Raw genomic sequence first — 18,292 nt, 5'->3', positions numbered from 1 at the left:
TGGTATTTGGGACCTGACAAGCTGTTAGAGTGTGAGCAGGGTAATACACCTACCATCCGACTTATGACCTGCTCGACATACGACCATTCGACTTACGACCATGTTTTCTATGCCAATTTTTGGGAAATAAACAACTGTTTGTGTTGTACAGTGTTTATCCTAAACCTTACAGTATAAAATGCAGTACTAACAGCATAAAAAGTAAAGTAAGAAATGAAATGCCAAAATAAAACAATAAAATAAAGTCATTACAAAAATATGATGTTGATATTCTGTAGGACACGACTGGTTTGTCGGAACTGAACTTGGTCGTAAGTCGGATGGTACCTGTATTTAGTGAAGGGATTTGGGATATTGGCAGTTTGGAGGGATATGTTGTATCTTTATATGTGTATGCTTCTAAACTGTTGTATTCTGAGCACCTCTGCAAAAACAGTGATAATGTGTGAGTGTGGTGAAAGTGTTGAATGATGATGAAAGTATTTTCTTTTTGGGGATTTTCTTTCTTTTTTGGGTCACTCTGCCTCGGGAGACGGCCGACTTGTTGAAAAAAAAAAGGGGGGGGGGGGGGAATTGGTTATTTTTAATATAGCCGGACTTGAGTCCTGGAAATGGGAAGTACAATGCCCGCACTTTAAAGAAGGGGTTTGGGATATTGGCAGTTTGGAGGGATATGTTGTGTATCTTTATACGTATATGTTTCTAAACTGTTGTATTCTGAGAATCTCTGCAAAAACAGTGATTATGTGTGAGTGAGGTGAAAGTGTTGAATGATGACGAGAGTATTTTCTTTTTGGGGGTTTTCTTTCTTTTTGGGTTACCCTGCCTTGGTGGGAGACAGCCGACTTGTTTAAAAAAATAATAACAATAATACAGTGGTTCCTCAATAATCGTCCGGCCTGAAACTCGTCCGTTTTGGAAATAGTCCCATTATTTCGTCTAAACATTGGCTTGCAAATGGTCCGTTAACTCGTTAATCGTCCTTCGCCCGGGACACGTACTCATGCTCTGAGCCGCCTGGGCCTGCCTTCCCAGCCAGTGTGCCATTGTTTACCAGTGAGTGACGGTCCCTTCACTTGCTCCTTCGAAATATTTCATAATATTCCATTGATTTTAGTGCTTGCAAGTGCTAAATAAGCTACCATGGCTCCATAGAAAGCTCCTAGTGCCAAGCCTTTGGTAAAGAAGGTGAGAAATACGATTGAATTTAAGAAAAACATCATTGAACAATATGAAAGTGGCGTACGTGTGGGCGAACTGGCCAGGATGTATAACAAATCCCGTACAACCATATCTTCCATCATAGCCAAGAAAAAGGAAATCAAGGATGCTGTTGTTGCAAAGGGGGTAAATATGCTGACAAAAATGAGATCACCAGTACTCGAAGATGTTGAGAAGTTATTATTGGTGTGGATAAACGAGAAACAATTAGCAGGAGATAGTCTTATGACGTTGCTTATTTGTGAAAAGGCTAGGCAGTTGCATGACAATTTGGTAAAGAAATTGCCTGCAACTAGTGGTGATGTGAGTGAATTTAAGGCCAACAAAGGCTGGTTTGAGAGATTTAAGAAGTATACTGGCATACACAGTGTGATAAGGCATGGTGAGGCTGCCAGCTCTGACAACAAAGCGGCTGAAAAATATGTGCAGGAATTCAAGGAGTACATAGAGGCTGAAGGACTGAAGCCTCAACAAGTGTTCAATTGTGATGAAACAGGCCTCTTTTGGAAGAAAATGCCAAAGAGGACCTACATTACTCTGGAAGAAAAGGCACTGCCAGGACACAAGCCTATGAAAGACAGGCTGATGCTCATGTTCTGTGCTAATGCTAGTGGGGATTTCAAAGTGAAGCTGTTACTAGTGTACCATTCTGAAAATCCCAGTGTGTTCAAGAAAAACATTGTTATGAAGAGTAAATTGTGTGTGTTTTGGAGATCTAATAATAAGGCATGGGTCACAAGGGACATTTTTGTCGAGTGGTTCAATGAAGTGTTTGGCCCTAGTGTGAAGAATTACCTCCTGGAAAAGAAATTGGATCTCAAGTGCCTCCTAGTAATGGACAATGCACCTGCTCATCCTCCAAACTTGGATGACCAAATTCTGAAGGAGTTTGGGTTCATCACAGTAAAGTTCTTGCCCCCAAATATCACTCCTCTCCTCCAGCCCATGGACCAGCAAGTCATTTCAAACTTTAAAAAACTCTACACCAAAGCAGTGTTTGAAAGGTGCTTTAATGTGACCTCAGACACTCACTTGACCCTAAGAGATTTTTGGAAAGAACACTTCAGTATTCTCCATTGCATAAGCCTTATAGGTAAGGCTTGGGAGGGAGTGACTACCAAGACTTTGAACTCTGCTTGGAGAAAATTGTGGCCAGATTGTGTCCACAAGAGGGATTTTGAAGGGTTTGAGGCAGCCCCTGATGAGCCTATGTCAGTTGTGAACTCTATTGTGGCACTGGGGAGTTCCATGGGGTTGGATGTGAGTTTGGAGGATGAGGAAGAGTTGGTGGAGGACCACAATGAAGAGCTAACCACTGAGGAGCTGCAAGAGCTTCAGCAGGAAGAGCAACAGATTGCAGCTCAGAATCTTGCTGCAGAGGAGGAGGAAGAGAGATGGAAGAAGGTGTTGCAAGCCATATCAGCAACTTGTACAGTGACAGAGTCTTGGCCCATTTTAGGGAAGTTTTAAAGAGACGCCAGAAACAGAGCTCTCTGGACAGTTTTTTTTGCAAGACAGGACTCCATTGACTCTCAAGGTGGTCCTAGTGGCATTAAGAAACAGAGAAGAGAAGTAACCCCAGAAAAGCAATTGGTACCTGAGGTGTTGATGGAAGGGGATTCCCCTTCCATACAATAAATAATCCAATCTCTCTCCTTCTCCAGTCTTCCATACACCAAGAAGAATCGCCAATAAAGGTAAGTGTTATTATGTTAATGTTTCATTCATCATGCTTCACCCAAAGAGACAGTATTCGTGTGCAATCAACAAGAAGCGATTATGTAAAGTAAAAGGACACAAATGAAACTAATGCGACTTTTTATTGTGGCAAAGCTTTGCTCTTCAGGAGCTTTGTCAAGCCGTTACAAACAGTACATGGACACAGAGGGTATATATATAGGCCTAGAGTGAGGTGTGTCCATGTACTGTTTATAATGGTTTGTACCCTCTGTGTCCATGTATTTTGTAACGGCTTGACAAAGCTCCTGGAGAGTGAAACATTGCCACAATAAAATGTCACATTAGTTGCACTTGTGTCCTTTTACTTTACACATTGTCGGTAATTCTACCAATACAGTAGGGGCCCGCTTTATGGCGTTCCGCTAATACGGCAACTTTATGGCGTTCCGCTAATACGGCAACTTCAAATTATGACCAAAATTTGCTATATGGCAAGCAGTCTTTCAAATATGGCGCGCCCCACCCGGTTTGTTTACATTCTCTGTGAGCACATCTATTATGTCTGGAAACTTTCCATAATTTCAAGTGTTTAACCCTTTCAGGGTCCAAGGCCCAAATCTGGAGTCACGCACCAGTGTCCAAGAATTTTAAAAAAAAAAATTTGTTATTTTTTCTTATGAAATCGTAGAGAATCTTTTTGTGAAGGTAATAAAACAAAAAGTACGAAATTTGGTGGAAAATTGACGAAATTATGCTCTCGCGAATTTTGATGTGTCAGCGATGTTTACGAATCGGCGATTTTGCCGACTTTGACTCCCATTTTAGGCCAATTACATTATTCTAATCAACCAAATTCTTAGCTATTTCACTAGTATTACTTCTATTCTATCGATTGAGCACAAGAAATCGCCAAGTCAACTGTTTCAACTACAAAATAAAGTGATCGGAAATTGTTAATTTGGCCAATTTAACACAAAGTTCAAAATATTCCAATTTCAAAATAGGGTCCAGAATGAACAATGTAGGCATTTCTGGCACTAAACTAACATTTCCTCTGTTCATTAGTTATGTTTTGAGGCTTTACAAATAAATTCCATTTTGATTTTTTATTCACATAATGAATTTTTATTCACACCAAAAAATAGAAGATTTACTGTTATGCAATACTGTAATAATTGTATAAATATCATCACCATATTTGTGAATGTATATTAGACCCACCAGCTGACGTGTATTAGACGTGTGAGGTCGTTTGTTTACTCTTGAATATCGGCAAAAATTTAACATTTCTGCTACTTTGAGCTCAGTTTCAAGCCATTTCCAGTACTAAAACCAATCAAAATCATCTCTATTTCTGTAATATGTCTTCCATTCTATCAAATGAGACCAAGAAATCGCAAATACAACTATAAAAAACATACGAAAAAACACTGCAAAGTTGCTGTTTTAATCGAAAAATCATGATTTCATTTTTTTCTCTCATTATACACAGTGTGTTGCAGGATCTGTTTTATGTGGTGCACACATACCACATAGATGTATTCTCTCATATCTAGGCCCAAATGTACCACTCACAGTTTATCAGAGTGAGCTGAGCTCATGGCGTAGATCTACGGTTTGGACCCTGAACGTAAAGCCGTAGATCTACGGGACGGACCCTGAAAGGGTTAAAAGTTATTGCGTATTTTATATGTACTCTGATAATTATGCTTATGTGTACCTCTACGTAAATATACTTACACATTGTGCTGGAGTGAGGGTACACATTAAAATCACTAAGAGTCTCTCTGCTCATGATGCCATAGTAATACTAGGTAATAATAATCTCTCTTGGGCACATTAAATGACTTATTTTACGTTAATGTAAACATTTTCATTAATCCATCTATGATATTTTCTTCAAAATTATATAAGAAACACGTTACATAACCTATGAACATTATACATACACCCACAGAATAAAAATTGACATAAATATAAGATTTGTTTACAAAGCGGCTTTGTAGGAGTGTCGGAAGAATTACGTTTTCTCTAGTCAAACACTGGGGGATAACTGTAGATAAATATTCCTTTCGTATGCCTTCACTCTGTGTATCATAATTCATGATCCTTGTGGGTTTAGTGCTTCTTTTTTATTATGATTATAATAATTTGTAATAATAACTTGTAATAATAATAATTTGTAATAATAATAAGGATGTGTGATGTCACCGTGGTTGTTTAATATATTTATAGATGGGGTTGTAAGAGAAGTAAGTGCAAGGGTCTTGGCAAGAGGCGTGGAGTTAAAAGATCAAGAATCACACACAAAGTGGGAGTTGTCACAGTTGCTCTTTGCTGATGACACTGTGCTCTTGGGAGATTCTGAAGGGAAGTTGCAGAGATTGGTGGATGAATTTGGTAGGGTGTGCAAAAGAAGAAAATTAAAAGTGAATACAGGAAAGAGTAAGGTTATGAGGATAACAAAAAGATTAGGTGATGAAAGATTGGATATCAGATTGGAGGGAGAGAGTATGGAGGAGGTGAATGTATTCAGATATTTGGGAGTGGACGTGTCAGCGGATGGGTCTATGAAAGATGAGGTGAATCATAGAATTGATGAGGGGAAAAGGGTGAGTGGTGCACTTAGGAGTCTGTGGAGACAAAGAACTTTGTCCTTGGAGGCAAAGAGGGGAATGCATGAGAGTATAGTTTTACCAACGCTCTTATATGGGTGTGAAGCATGGGTGATGAATGTTGCAGCGAGGAGAAGGCTGGAGGCAGTGGAGGTGTCATGTCTGAGGGCAATGTGTGGTGTGAATATAATGCAGAGAATTCGTAGTTTGGAAGTTAGGAGGAGGTGCGGGATTACCAAAACTGTTGTCCAGAGGGCTGAGGAAGGGTTGTTGAGGTGGTTCGGACATGTAGAGAGAATGGAGCGAAACAGAATGACTTCAAGAGTGTATCAGTCTGTAGTGGAAGGAAGGCGGGGTAGGGGTCGGCCTAGGAAAGGTTGGAAGGAGGGGGTAAAGGAGGTTTTGTGTGTGAGGGGCTTGGACTTCCAGCAGGCATGCGTGAGCGTGTTTGATACGAGTGAATGGAGACAAATGGTTTTTATTACTTGACGTGCTGTTGGAGTGTGAGCAAAGTAACATTTATGAAGGGGTTCAGGGAAACCGGCAGGCCGGACTTGAGTCCTGGAGATGGGAAGTACAGTGCCTGCACTCTGAAGGAGGGGTGTTAATGTTGCAGTTTAAAAACTGTAGTGTAAAGCACCCTTCTGGCAAGACAGTGATGGAGTGAATAATGGTGAAAGTTTTTCTTTTTTGGGCCACCCTGTCTTGGTGGGAATCGGCCAGTGTGATAATAAATAATAATAAGTTGTCAGAGCATCATTCCTTCTAAAAATTACATGAGAATGGAAGTGTTGGTCGTTATTTATTCTACTGTACCACTGTGGAAACAACTTGTACACAATGTAAGGTGTTTGTATGAGTGTTTATGAACCATAAACAGATGCATCGTCTGTTTGTTTACATAGTGGGTGGGGTGGCCAGGCTGGCTTCCCTACACTACCCTAAGATAAGATTTCGTTCGGATTTTTAACCCCGGAGGGTTAGCCACCCAGGATAACCCAAGAAAGTCAGTGTGTCATCGAGGACTGCCTAACTTATTTCCATTGGGGTCCTTAATCTTGTCCCCCAGGATGCGACCCACACCAGTCGACTAACACCCAGGTACCTATTTACTGCTAGATGAACAGGACAACAGGTGTAAGGAAACGTGTCGAAATGTTTCCACCCGCCAAGAATCAAACCTGGGCCCTCCGTGTGTGAAGCGGGAGCTTTAGCCACCATGCCACCGGGTCACACCTTCCTACCACACCACTTTCTACAAATAAATACTTTTCACCTTTCACCCTACATTAAGACTACAAATATTTTAAGGTAGGTAATGAGTGTACTGTATATGCATTTTATCACTTTATGGAGCTTTCAGCATCGTCGTAGTATATTATGTGTGGGTGGGGGTGGCCAGGAGGGCTACCACACCTAACTTCTTACAGTAAATACTACTCATCTTTTGCCCTACATTAATACTACGAATATTTTGAGGTAAATAATGAGTATACTGTGTGTGTATTTTACTTTTTATTGTTTTTAATGCCTAGTTCTATTGCTAACTTAATGTGTTAGTGTACACTTATCTGGCATTTATTCATTTATAAGTGGAAAAAATGGCGTTCTGCTTTCCGGCAGTAGCCTGGAACATAACCTGCCATATAAGTGGGGCTCTACTGTGTATATATGTATATATATATATATATATATATATATATATATATATATATATATATATATATATATATATATATATATAATATATAATATATATATATAATATATATATATATATATATATATATATATATATATATATATATATATATATATATATATATATATATATATATATATATATATATATATGCAATAAGATCACAGTAAACAGGTGATTTCAGAATATGCAAAACAACCACTCTGAAAGAATAGAGAAATTCCAAGCGCTTTCGTGACTACTCACATTATCAAGGAACTATGAAAGTAAAGCATCCAAGGAAGCTATATAAGGGGTCTGGTCGGCACCTCACTATCAGATCCCACAACGGTTTAAACACGTGACGTGCGGCGAGCCAACTTGGAAAGGTCCTTGGCACAACTCACCCCACAAACTTTCTACCCAAGAAATAAGAAATTTTAAAGATTATTTGTCCAGTGTATTATTAAATTCTTCCCAAATTCTATTAATTATAAATGGATCTAATTTATATAAACCAAAGGAAATATTCATATTATTGTCAAAACTGCTTTTTATGAAACAAGATTCAATTATATTCCTGTCGACCATGGACTTGCTTGATACTACTTTCTCAACTTTCTCCAATTGATTTTCAAAAAGTTGAGAAAGTAGTATCAAGCAAGTCCATGGTCGACAGGAATATAATTGAATCTTGTTTCATAAAAAGCAGTTTTGACAATAATATGAATATTTCCTTTGGTTTATATAAATTAGATCCATTTATAATTAATAGAATTTGGGAAGAATTTAATAATACACTGGACAAATAATCTTTAAAATTTCTTATTTCTTAGGTAGAATAGTTTGTGGGGTGAGTTGTGCCAAGGACCTTTCCAAGTTGGCTCGCCGCACGTCACGTGTTTAAACCGTTGTGGGATCTGATAGTGAGGTGCCGACCAGACCCCTTATATAGCTTCCTTGGATGCTTTACTTTCATAGTTCCTTGATAATGTGAGTAGTCACGAAAGCGCTTGGAATTTCTCTATTCTTTCAGAGTGGTTGTTTTGCATATATATATATATATATATATATATATATATATATATATATATATATATATATATATATATATATATATATATATATATATATATACACACACACACACACACACACACACACACACACACACACACACACACACACACACACACACACACACACACACACACACACACACACACACACACACACACACACACACACACACACACACACACACACACACACACACACACACACACACACACACACACACACACACACACACACACACACACACACACACACATACAAGAAGCGATCAGAAACTATGAAAAATGCTAGAGAAACAAAGAAGGCAGCAGGAGAGAGTGAGGCAACTGGCCACCACCATCACCACTGTGGCCGCCACCACCACCACCATTGTGATTGCCGCCACCACCACCCCTGTGGCCGCTACCACCACCCCTGTGGCCGCTGCTGCCGCCACCGCCACCACTGTGGCTGCCGCCACCACCACTGTGGCCACAGTGAACACGTCTTCACCTATATATACATCTGTCTTGACCACACCTGTGGTTACATATATGAGAACCTCACTAATCATAGATAAACACAAGTTAGGTGTGGGGTTATGGACTGGGAAGATACTAGAGTGGGAGAGTAAATGGCTGCAGGATGCTGCCGCCGGCTTTGCCATCACTCACCATATTATGGCCTATTTTATTCATTCTAGAGTATATATCATGTTTCTGTGTTATTAATATTGTTTATTATGTCATTAGATGAATTGTGATAGAGAACTAAGCCGTAGAGTTGATATTAGCATTATTTTGTCATGCCTCCTGAGAGGCTGGAACGGATTATTTGCATTTCAATTAATTTAAATGAGGAAAATTAACTCAGTATACGAACAAATAATGATACGGACAAGTTCACAGAACGGATTAAGTTCGCAAGCCGAGGTTCCACTGTACATACATTTTGTAATTTCACATGTAGCACCAGTGGTGGCCTTTTTTAAACTCTGTCAAAACACAAACTTGACAATATTCCAAAGACTCTGATTCTGAAGTTTAGGTGATTGGCTGCACAGGGCATTCATGTTTTTGTATAAGTTGCACTTGCTGCATGTGTTGATCTGTAATTTTTCTCTGGCATTTACTTCTCATTTCATGAACTATTGTGCATCATGAGTGGTGAGACTTTTTCCGAGTACAGTGTTGCTAAAGTAATAGTAATGAGAAGTTCTCAAAATGGTTTCACTGCTATGTGCATAATCATTTAAAATATGTAATTTTTCCCTGGCCTGTCGTTACATATATCTTTGAAATTCACTAAATTCACATCGTGACCAGATATATTGATAACATACTGTAAATATTTTATTGGCTATTTTTCAGAGGAACTTAACATACTATCATGTGGATTCTGTTCTGAAAATTTTGTAGGACATCAGCAATATCAAGAGCACATTAATAAGGTAAGTACTGGAATTTATATATAGGAACTAAATACATGCAGAGCTAAATAAAATTTCTGCATTACAGTACATTCATAGCTCGCCCATTTTATTGGCATAAATTATTTCAGTAAAGGAAAATACAGATTTTTTTTTTCAACACATCAGCCTGTCTCCTACCAAGGCAGGGTGACCCAAGAAAGAAACGCTTTCACCATCATTCACACAAATCACTGTCTTTGCAGAGGTGCCCAGATATGACAAATTAGATGTCATTTCAAACAACCAATATCCCAAACCCCTCCTTTAAAATGCAGGCATTGTACTTCCCACCTCCAGGACTCAAGTCCAGCTAACCGGTTTCCCTAAATCCCTTCACAAAATATTATCCTGCTTATTAGTATTAGTAGTAATTAGTATTAGTATTAGTCAGAGGGCAGAAGAGGGGTTGTTGAGGTGGTTTGGTCATTTAGAGAGAATGGATCAAAGTAGAATGACATGGAAAGCATATAAATCTATAGGGGAAGGAAAGCGAGGTAGGGGTCGTCCTCGAAAGGGTTGGAGAGAGGGGGTAATGGAGGTTTTGTGGGCAAGGGGCTTGGACTTCCATCAAGCGTGTGTGAGCGTGTTAGATAGGAGTGAATGGAGACGAATGGTACTTGGGACCTGACGATCTGTTGGAGTGTGAGCAGGGTAATATTTAGTGAAGGGATTCAGGGAAACCGGTTATTTTCATATAGTCGGACTTGAGTCCTGGAAATGGGAAGTACAATGCCTGCACTTTAAAGGAGGAGTTTGGGATATTGGCAGTTTGGAGGGATATGTTGTGTATCTTTATACGTATTTGCTTCTAAACTGTTGTATTCTGAGCACCTCTGCAAAAACAGTGATTATGTGTGAGTGTGGTGAAAGTGTTGAATGATGATGAAAGCATTTTCTTTTTGGGGATTTTCGTTCTTTTTTGGGTCACCCTGCCTCGGTGGGAGACGGCCGACTTGTTAAAAAAAAAAGAAAAATTTTAAACACAAATAGATGTTGAAGGCTCAGTAGATATTTTGAAGATAATTTTATTTGTAGTAAGAACACCTCATTAGTAACCAGAGAAATACAGTGGACCCCCAGTTAACGATATTTGTTCACTCCAGAAGTATGTTCAGGTGCCAGTACTGACCGAATTTGTTCCCGTAAGAAATGTTGTGAAGTAGATTATTCCATTTCAGACCCCCAAACATACACGTACAAACGCACTTACATAAATACACTTACATAATTGGTCGCATTGGGAGGTGATCGTTAAGCGGGGGTCCACTGTATGTTTCTTTCCCTTGTAGAAATGAATTTACATTGTTGCTTGTATGTATTAAAACAAATTAGATTAGTACAGTTAAATGCAAGGGGACTGCCACTATTTTTAGAACTTTCCTGAAATTATTATGAAAGCTTAGCCCAAGAAATTTCAAAAAAATATTTTTGTTATTTTTTCTTATGAAATGGTAGAAAATCTTTTTCTACGAAATTTGTTGGAAAATAGACAAAATTACACTCGTGAATTTTATTGCATCAGCGATATTTACTCATTGGCGATTTTGCCCACTTTGACTCTTATTTTAGGCCAATTACATTATTCCACTTGACCAAATTCTTAGCTATTTCACTAGTATTACTTCTGTTTTATTGATTGAGCAGAAGTAACTGCCCAATCAGCTATTTCAACTACCCACTAAAGTGATCAGAAATTGGTAATTTGGTCAATTTCACATAAAGTTCAAAGTATCCTAATTTCAAAATAGGGTTCAGAATAAACAATGCAGGCATTCCTGGCACTAAATTAACATTTCCTCTGTTTATTAGTTACATTTCCAGACCTTACAGATGAATTCCATTTTTATTTTTTATTTACATAAAGAATTTTTATTGACACCAAAAAATATAGTATTTACTGTTATGCAATATTGTAATAATTGTGTAAATAATATCAGTGTATTTGTAAATGTATATTAGACCCACCAGTTGATGTGTATTGGATGTGTGACGTCATTTGTTTACTCTTGAACATTGGCAAAAATCAAACATTTTCACTACTTTGAGCTCAATTTCAAGTTATTTTCAGTACTAAAACCAATCAAAATCAAATCTATTTCTGTAATATGTCATCCATTTCATCAAATGAGACAAAGAAACCGCAAATAGAACCATAAAAACCGCAAAGTTGGTGTTTTAATCCAAAAATGCGGTCGCATTTTTTCTCATTATGCACTGCGTGCTGCAGGATTTCCTTTGTGGTGCACACTTACCACATAGATGAATTCTCTATCTAGACCCAAATTTACCACTCACAGCATATCAGAGTAAGCTAAGCTCATGATGTAGATCTACAAAGGGTTAAAGAAACAGGAATAAGAACAAATACAAATAGATAAAATTTAAAGCAATTTTTAAGATGTTTATCTTATGCTAAATAATTTTTGTATGAAATCACATACAACTTTTACTGTTGAAATGGTATAGCATATTAACATTTTCACTGTTGAGACCCCTGCTCACAAACTTGCTCTCACTGTCGAAGAATTTAAAATAAAAATTATTTTTTCTTATAAAATGACAGAGAATCTTTTCCCGATGGTAATGACACCAAAAGTACAAAATTTGATGGAAAAGTCACAGAATTACACTCACAAAGTTAGTGGTCTCAGTGATATTTATGCATCAGCGATTTTGCTGACTTTGATCCTTATTTTTGGCGATTCCATTGTTCCAGTCGAATAGACTCAGCTGTTTTGCTAGAACTTCTTTTGTTCTATCAATTGAGTACAAGAAACTGTCCATTTACTGATTTCAACTACCAATAAAGTGATCAGAAATTGGTAATTTGGGCAGTGTCATACACAATTCAAGTACAGTGGAACCTCAAAAATCGAACTTAATCCGTTCCAGGAGCTAGTTCTAAATTCGAAAAGTCTGAAATTCGAAGCAATATTTCCCATAAGAAATAATGGAAATACAATTAATCCGTTCCAGAAACCCAAAAATATTCACACAAAAAATACATTTTCTAGAGATTAATTGCAGTTTTATGTACAACAAATACTATAGTTTTTAATTATGTATAGTAATACATATAAAATAACATTTTTACTTACCTTTATTGAAGATTGGTGATGGCATCTGGAAGATAGGGAGGAGGAGAGAGGGAGTTGGGGTTAGTGTTTGGAAGGAGAATCTCCCTCCATGAGGACTTCAGGTAAAGCTCTCTCTGGGGTTACTTCCTTTCTCTGTCTTTTAATGCCACTAGGACTAGCTTGAGAGTCACTGGACCCCTGTCTCACAAAATAACTGTCCACAGTCCTCTGTTTCTGGTGCCTCTTTAACATTTCCCTAAAATGGGACATGGTTCTGTCACTGAACTTGTTGCAAAGATGGCTTGTTTCAGCTTGCTCAGGGTGGTACTTCTGCACAAACATTTGGACATCATTCCACTTGGCACAAATCTCCTTAATTTTTGAAGAAGGCACCTCATCCACTCCCTATATTAACACCTTTCGCAACATCAGCTTCCTTGATTTGTTCTTTCTTTGACAGGATAGAACCGATGGTCAACTTGTTTTTCCCATACATCCTGGCAAGCTCAACAAGTCTCACACCACTCTTATACTTCTGTATTATTTCCTTCACATCTATGGTGTTTCTCACTTTCTTTACCACAGGGGTACCACTAGCAAGTTTCTTTGGGCCCATGGCAGCTTATTTCACAGTCCCACAAGCACTAAACACAACGAAATAATCATAAAATGCGTGAATGAGAGCGCAGGTTAGTGTTCACTCAAGCATAAACAAAGCTAGACTGCTCACGGCGCCTGCGCTGGGACGCGGACAGAGCGGGCCGGCAGACAGGTCCCGTACCTGGCGGTCCGAAAATAGGGGCGCGTTTGATAATAGGGACACAGTTTGTCCGAAAAAATGGTCCTATTTTTGATACGTTCGATTTTTCAAATTCCACTGTAAGTCCAATTTCAAAATAAGGTCCAAAATTAACAATGCAAACATTCCTAGCACTAAAATAAAATATTCTCTGTTCACTAGTCACGCCTCCAGGCCCCTCTTATATTATGCGTGCTTTCTATTTTAAATTTTTATTCACACAAAAAATATAAGTTTTATTGTTGTGCAGACTACTGCATTTTTGTAAAAGTGGTATAAATAATAATAGCACATTTGTGAAAGCATATTAGACCCACCAGTTGACATGTATTGGATGTATGACATGATTTGTTTACTTTCGAACATCGGCAAAATTCATACATTTCCGCTACTTTGAGCTCAATTTCAAGGTACTTTTAGTTCGTCAACCGTTCAATAATATATCTTCCATTCTATCATTAGAGACCAAGAAAATGAGAATACAACCATAAATACCATACGAAAATATGCCACAAAGTTGGTGTTTTAATCCTTTGACTGTTTCAGTCGTATATATACATACGTCTTACGAGCCACCGTGTTTGACGTATATATACAGTGGACCCCCGCCTTACGAATGCATCGCATTACATTAAATCCACCATACGAAGCATTTGAGTGCAAAAATTTTGCCTCGCCTCGCGATAAAAAACTCGCCTTACGTGATTCATCTGGGACACGTCCCATGTGTGGCCTCAACGTCAGTGTTTACAAGCCAGCCAGTGCAGTCGCATATACGCATACATTCGGTACATTTCACATTATCCCAGTGTTTTTAGTGCTTGTAACTGCAAAATAAGTCACCATGGACCCCAAGAAAGCTTCTAGTGCCATCCCTGTGGTAAAAAGGGCGAGAATTAGTATGGAATTGAAAAAGGAGATTAAGGAAATGTGTGCAAAGTGGGTTGAACTGCAAACCTTTACGGATGAAAATCACCCTGACACAGCTACTGCAAGCCATGTTGGCAACCTGTACAATGACAATGTTATGGCCCATTTTAGGAAAGTCTTAAAGGAACGATAGGTACAGAGCACTATGGACAGATTTGTTGTGCGACAGAGGTTCAGTGACTCTCAAGCTGGTCCTAGTGGCATTAACAGAAGAAAGGAAGTAACCCTGGAAAAAGACTTGCTACCTCAAGTCCTAATGGAAGGGGATTCCCCTTCTAAACAATAACTTCCACACTCTTCCCTCCTCCCATCCCATCAGTCATCACCAGATCTTCAATAAAGGTATGTGTCATGTATTTTATTCTTAGTAGAATAGTAATTGTGTATGTCTTCTTCAGTTTGTATATATTAAAATTAATATTTCATGTGGTAAAATTTTTTTTTCATACTTTGGGGTGTCAGGAACGGATTAATTTGATTTCCATTATTTCTTATGGGGAAAATTAATTCGGCTAATGATAATTTCGGCTTACGGTGAGCTCTCAGGAACGGATTAATATTGTAAGGCGGGGGGTCCACTGTACTCATAAATTCTAGCGGCTTCAAATCAAGCAGGAGAAAGCTGGTAGGCCCACATGTGAGAGAATGGGTCTGTGTGGTCAGTGTGCACCATATAAAAAAAATCCTGCAGCATGCAGTGCATAATGAGAAAAAAAACTCCGACCTTATTTTTTAATTAAAATGCTGACTTTGTGGTCTATTTTCGTATAGTATTTATGATTGTATTCTCGCTTTCTTGGTCTCATTTGATAGAATGGAAAACAAATTATAGAAACAGAGTAATTTTGATTGGTTTTTACTATGAAAAGAACCTTGAAATGGAGCTCAAAGTAGGGGAAATGTTTGATTTTTGCCAATGTTCAAATTTAAACAAATGATGTCATTTTCCAATAAATGTCCAAGTAGCCATTCTAATATGCAGTCATGAATGGGTTGACATTATTTATAGAATTATTACAATATTGCAGTAGTCTGCATAACATTAAATCTTATATTTTTTATTTGAATAGAAAGCAAGAGTAATATCAGAGGGGCCTGGAGACATGACTGATGAACAAAGAAAATGTTATTTTAGAGCCAGGAATGTCTGCATTGTTCATTCTAGACCCTATTTTGAAATTGTCACATTTTTTAATTTTCGTGAAATTGGTTAAATTGCAAATTTCTGACCACGTTATTGGGTAGTTGAAATCGGTAAGTGGGCAGTTTCTTGTACTCAATTGATACAAAAAATGGAGTTCTAAAGAAATAGCTATGACTTTGGTCAACTGGAACAATGGAATTAGCCGAAAATAAGGCTCAAAGTGGGCAAAATCGCCGATTCGTAAATATTGCCGAGGCCGCTAACTTCGTGAGAGAGTAATTCCGCAGTTTTCCACCAAATTTTGTTCTTTTGGTGTCATTACAATCGGGAAAAGATTCTCAGCATTTCATAAGAAAAAAAATAATTTTTTTTTTCGGAAATTTTGCGACACCAGGAGACATCAGGATTTGGGGTTGCGACAGTCAAGGGGTTAAGCCAAAACACGGTCAGAGTTTTTTTCCTTTCATTATGCATTGCATGCTGCAGGATTTTTTTTTTATATTTTGGCATAGTATTACGGGATTGACACTGGCTTGCAAGCCGTAATATTACGGGACCAAGAGTGAAAGGGCTAGAGGGAAAGAAACTTCATGCTGAGACCTTGGCCAGTAACACTTGCCTTACTTTTATTACAGTTTTCTGCATTACACTTGTCTACAGTACCAACAAGTTGATGAATAAGACATTTGCAAGGGCAGACACTGTAATTTTGAGATATTCAGTCACTCAGCCTTGATGAGTGTTAAGTCCCTTAGCCATAATGAGTCTCATTTATCATAGCATAGTGAATTTCACCAGGAAAGGTATCATGGCTAATGAGAATTAAGATTTGAAAGTAATGAATAAACTAAACTTGACCAAATAGTCATCTCTCTAATAAGCTTTAGTCTAGTTTCATAAATATTTTATTATGGTTTTAGGAGTATCCTAGAGAGACTGAGAGGAAACCAAAGAAGGGAAGCTATAGTCATCGCTATTCTCAAGGAGTGCAGACCGCATACCCTCTTCAACCAGGCATGCTTATTGGTCATCGAAAGTCTCGCACATACAATCAAGTGAGTACTTTTTTTTTTTTCATATACTGTACTGTAATACGTAAAAGGAATCTTAGAAATAAATTGTCTGTGTCATTAGTAATAAAGCAAAATGCAGTTACAGATAATTTTCTCTACTGAAAGCCAGTTGCTTGTTGAATTTTTGTCAGATAAAATTGTATTTTGCTATCAGTCTTTGATCATAAGTGTTTTTTGTTACACTGCAGTATAAGACATCATAAATGTTTAGAAACCCTTGGCCATTACTGATTACTTATTATACTGGTATATACTGCAATTTTGTTTTTGTTTGTGAGAATGTATTCAACATAATTTACAACTGAACCTTGTTATTTCAGTTTGCATTTTACAGCTGTTGTGTTAAACTTCTGACATTCACTAACATTAATTCACTTTATATTTTCCTGCCATAATAAGCGTTTCTTAAAGATTCCTGAAGTCTGTATTTCTTCTAATGTGTATTAATGATGGGACTCATAAATTTTATTTGTATGTTGTAAAAAAGTAATTTGAATTTTTATAAAAAGTGTATATCTTTTCTTGAAAGGAAGAGATAGAAGAAAATAAATCAGATAATACCGAAAATCGTAAGCGTCGTGTTCGAGCTCCAAAAAATCTCCAGGAGCAGTATTGGCTTCATAAGCAGAAACCCAAACCAGTATTCTCAAAGGAGGTTGAAAGAACTTTCAAGTAAGTTTTAATATTATCTTAAGTTGGAAGTGTTGAATATTAATTAGATCTGTAAAGTTTCATTTTGCACACTTATTGAAACCCTATCATTGGCTTCATTATTGTACCCAATTGTTTTAAAATTTTAGGGTAATTTTTTTAAAATTCATTTGCTATTTAAAACTAAGACAGAGTGGTCCAAAGAAGAAAACACTATATTCTTCATCACACATTTTTTCAGAGCATCACTACCCAACCATGAAGTAATCCCAACTTCTATAACCAAAGTTCAGTTGGCCAGTTTTTCTGGATCTTTTTATGCATATTATGTTGCTTGCACTACAATGCCATGCTAAATCCAATTGATTACTTTTTCCCATGCATTCCAGTTTAAAATGCTTAGTTGTGCCTGCTGTACAATCTAGATTTTATTCTCAATACCTCTTTCACACTATACTTCCAACCATTTTTCTGGGATCCTCTACACCTTCCATTTATCCCAGATTTATAGATCCTCAGTCATTTTATCTTCCATTTTTTCCACATGACCAAAGCATTTCAAAAACAATTCTTTCTGCTCTTGGAATTATTCTTTTCTTACCACCACACCATTTTTTTAATTACTACACCTATTTCCTTGACTCTCTTGCAACATTCAGAGACCAAACATAGCTTATACAAAAGCATTTGCACCACCATTTATTCACATTCAATCTTTGCTAATTCACTTTCACTCTGGATTAATTAAGATTGCATTTCGGTGTTTACAGGATAATTCTTAGGTTTTGCATGGTTTGCATATTCTTTGCCTCCATTCATTTGAAACAAATCAGAGCATGCTCACCACATCAGTTGTTTAACAATTAACCCTTTGACTGTTTGGCCGTATATATA

The 18,292-nt window shown here is 37.6% G+C and overlaps 1 protein-coding gene across 6 annotated transcripts in view; it reads left to right on the top strand.

Annotated features, from left to right (window-relative positions):
* LOC128685741 (zinc finger protein 39) overlaps positions 1-18,292 on the top strand; it is a 127,896-nt gene that overhangs the window by 28,268 nt on the left and 81,336 nt on the right. For all 6 annotated transcript variants that reach the window (XR_011391790.1, XM_070083397.1, XM_070083376.1 and 3 more), the window contains exons 6-8: positions 9,624-9,703; positions 16,595-16,729; positions 17,277-17,419. Coding sequence is in view for 5 of the 6 variants with exons in the window: in XM_070083397.1 (XP_069939498.1) it covers positions 9,624-9,703; positions 16,595-16,729; positions 17,277-17,419 (358 nt within the window). In the remaining variant the exon portion in view is untranslated. The remainder of the gene's footprint in view (positions 1-9,623; positions 9,704-16,594; positions 16,730-17,276; positions 17,420-18,292) is intronic.

Source organism: Cherax quadricarinatus, chromosome 1, assembly GCF_038502225.1.
Source record: "Cherax quadricarinatus isolate ZL_2023a chromosome 1, ASM3850222v1, whole genome shotgun sequence".
NCBI classification, from domain to species: Eukaryota; Metazoa; Arthropoda; class Malacostraca; order Decapoda; family Parastacidae; genus Cherax; species Cherax quadricarinatus.
The sequence above is the reverse complement of the archived record's forward strand: the minus strand, read 5'-3'. Positions and strand labels throughout refer to the sequence as shown.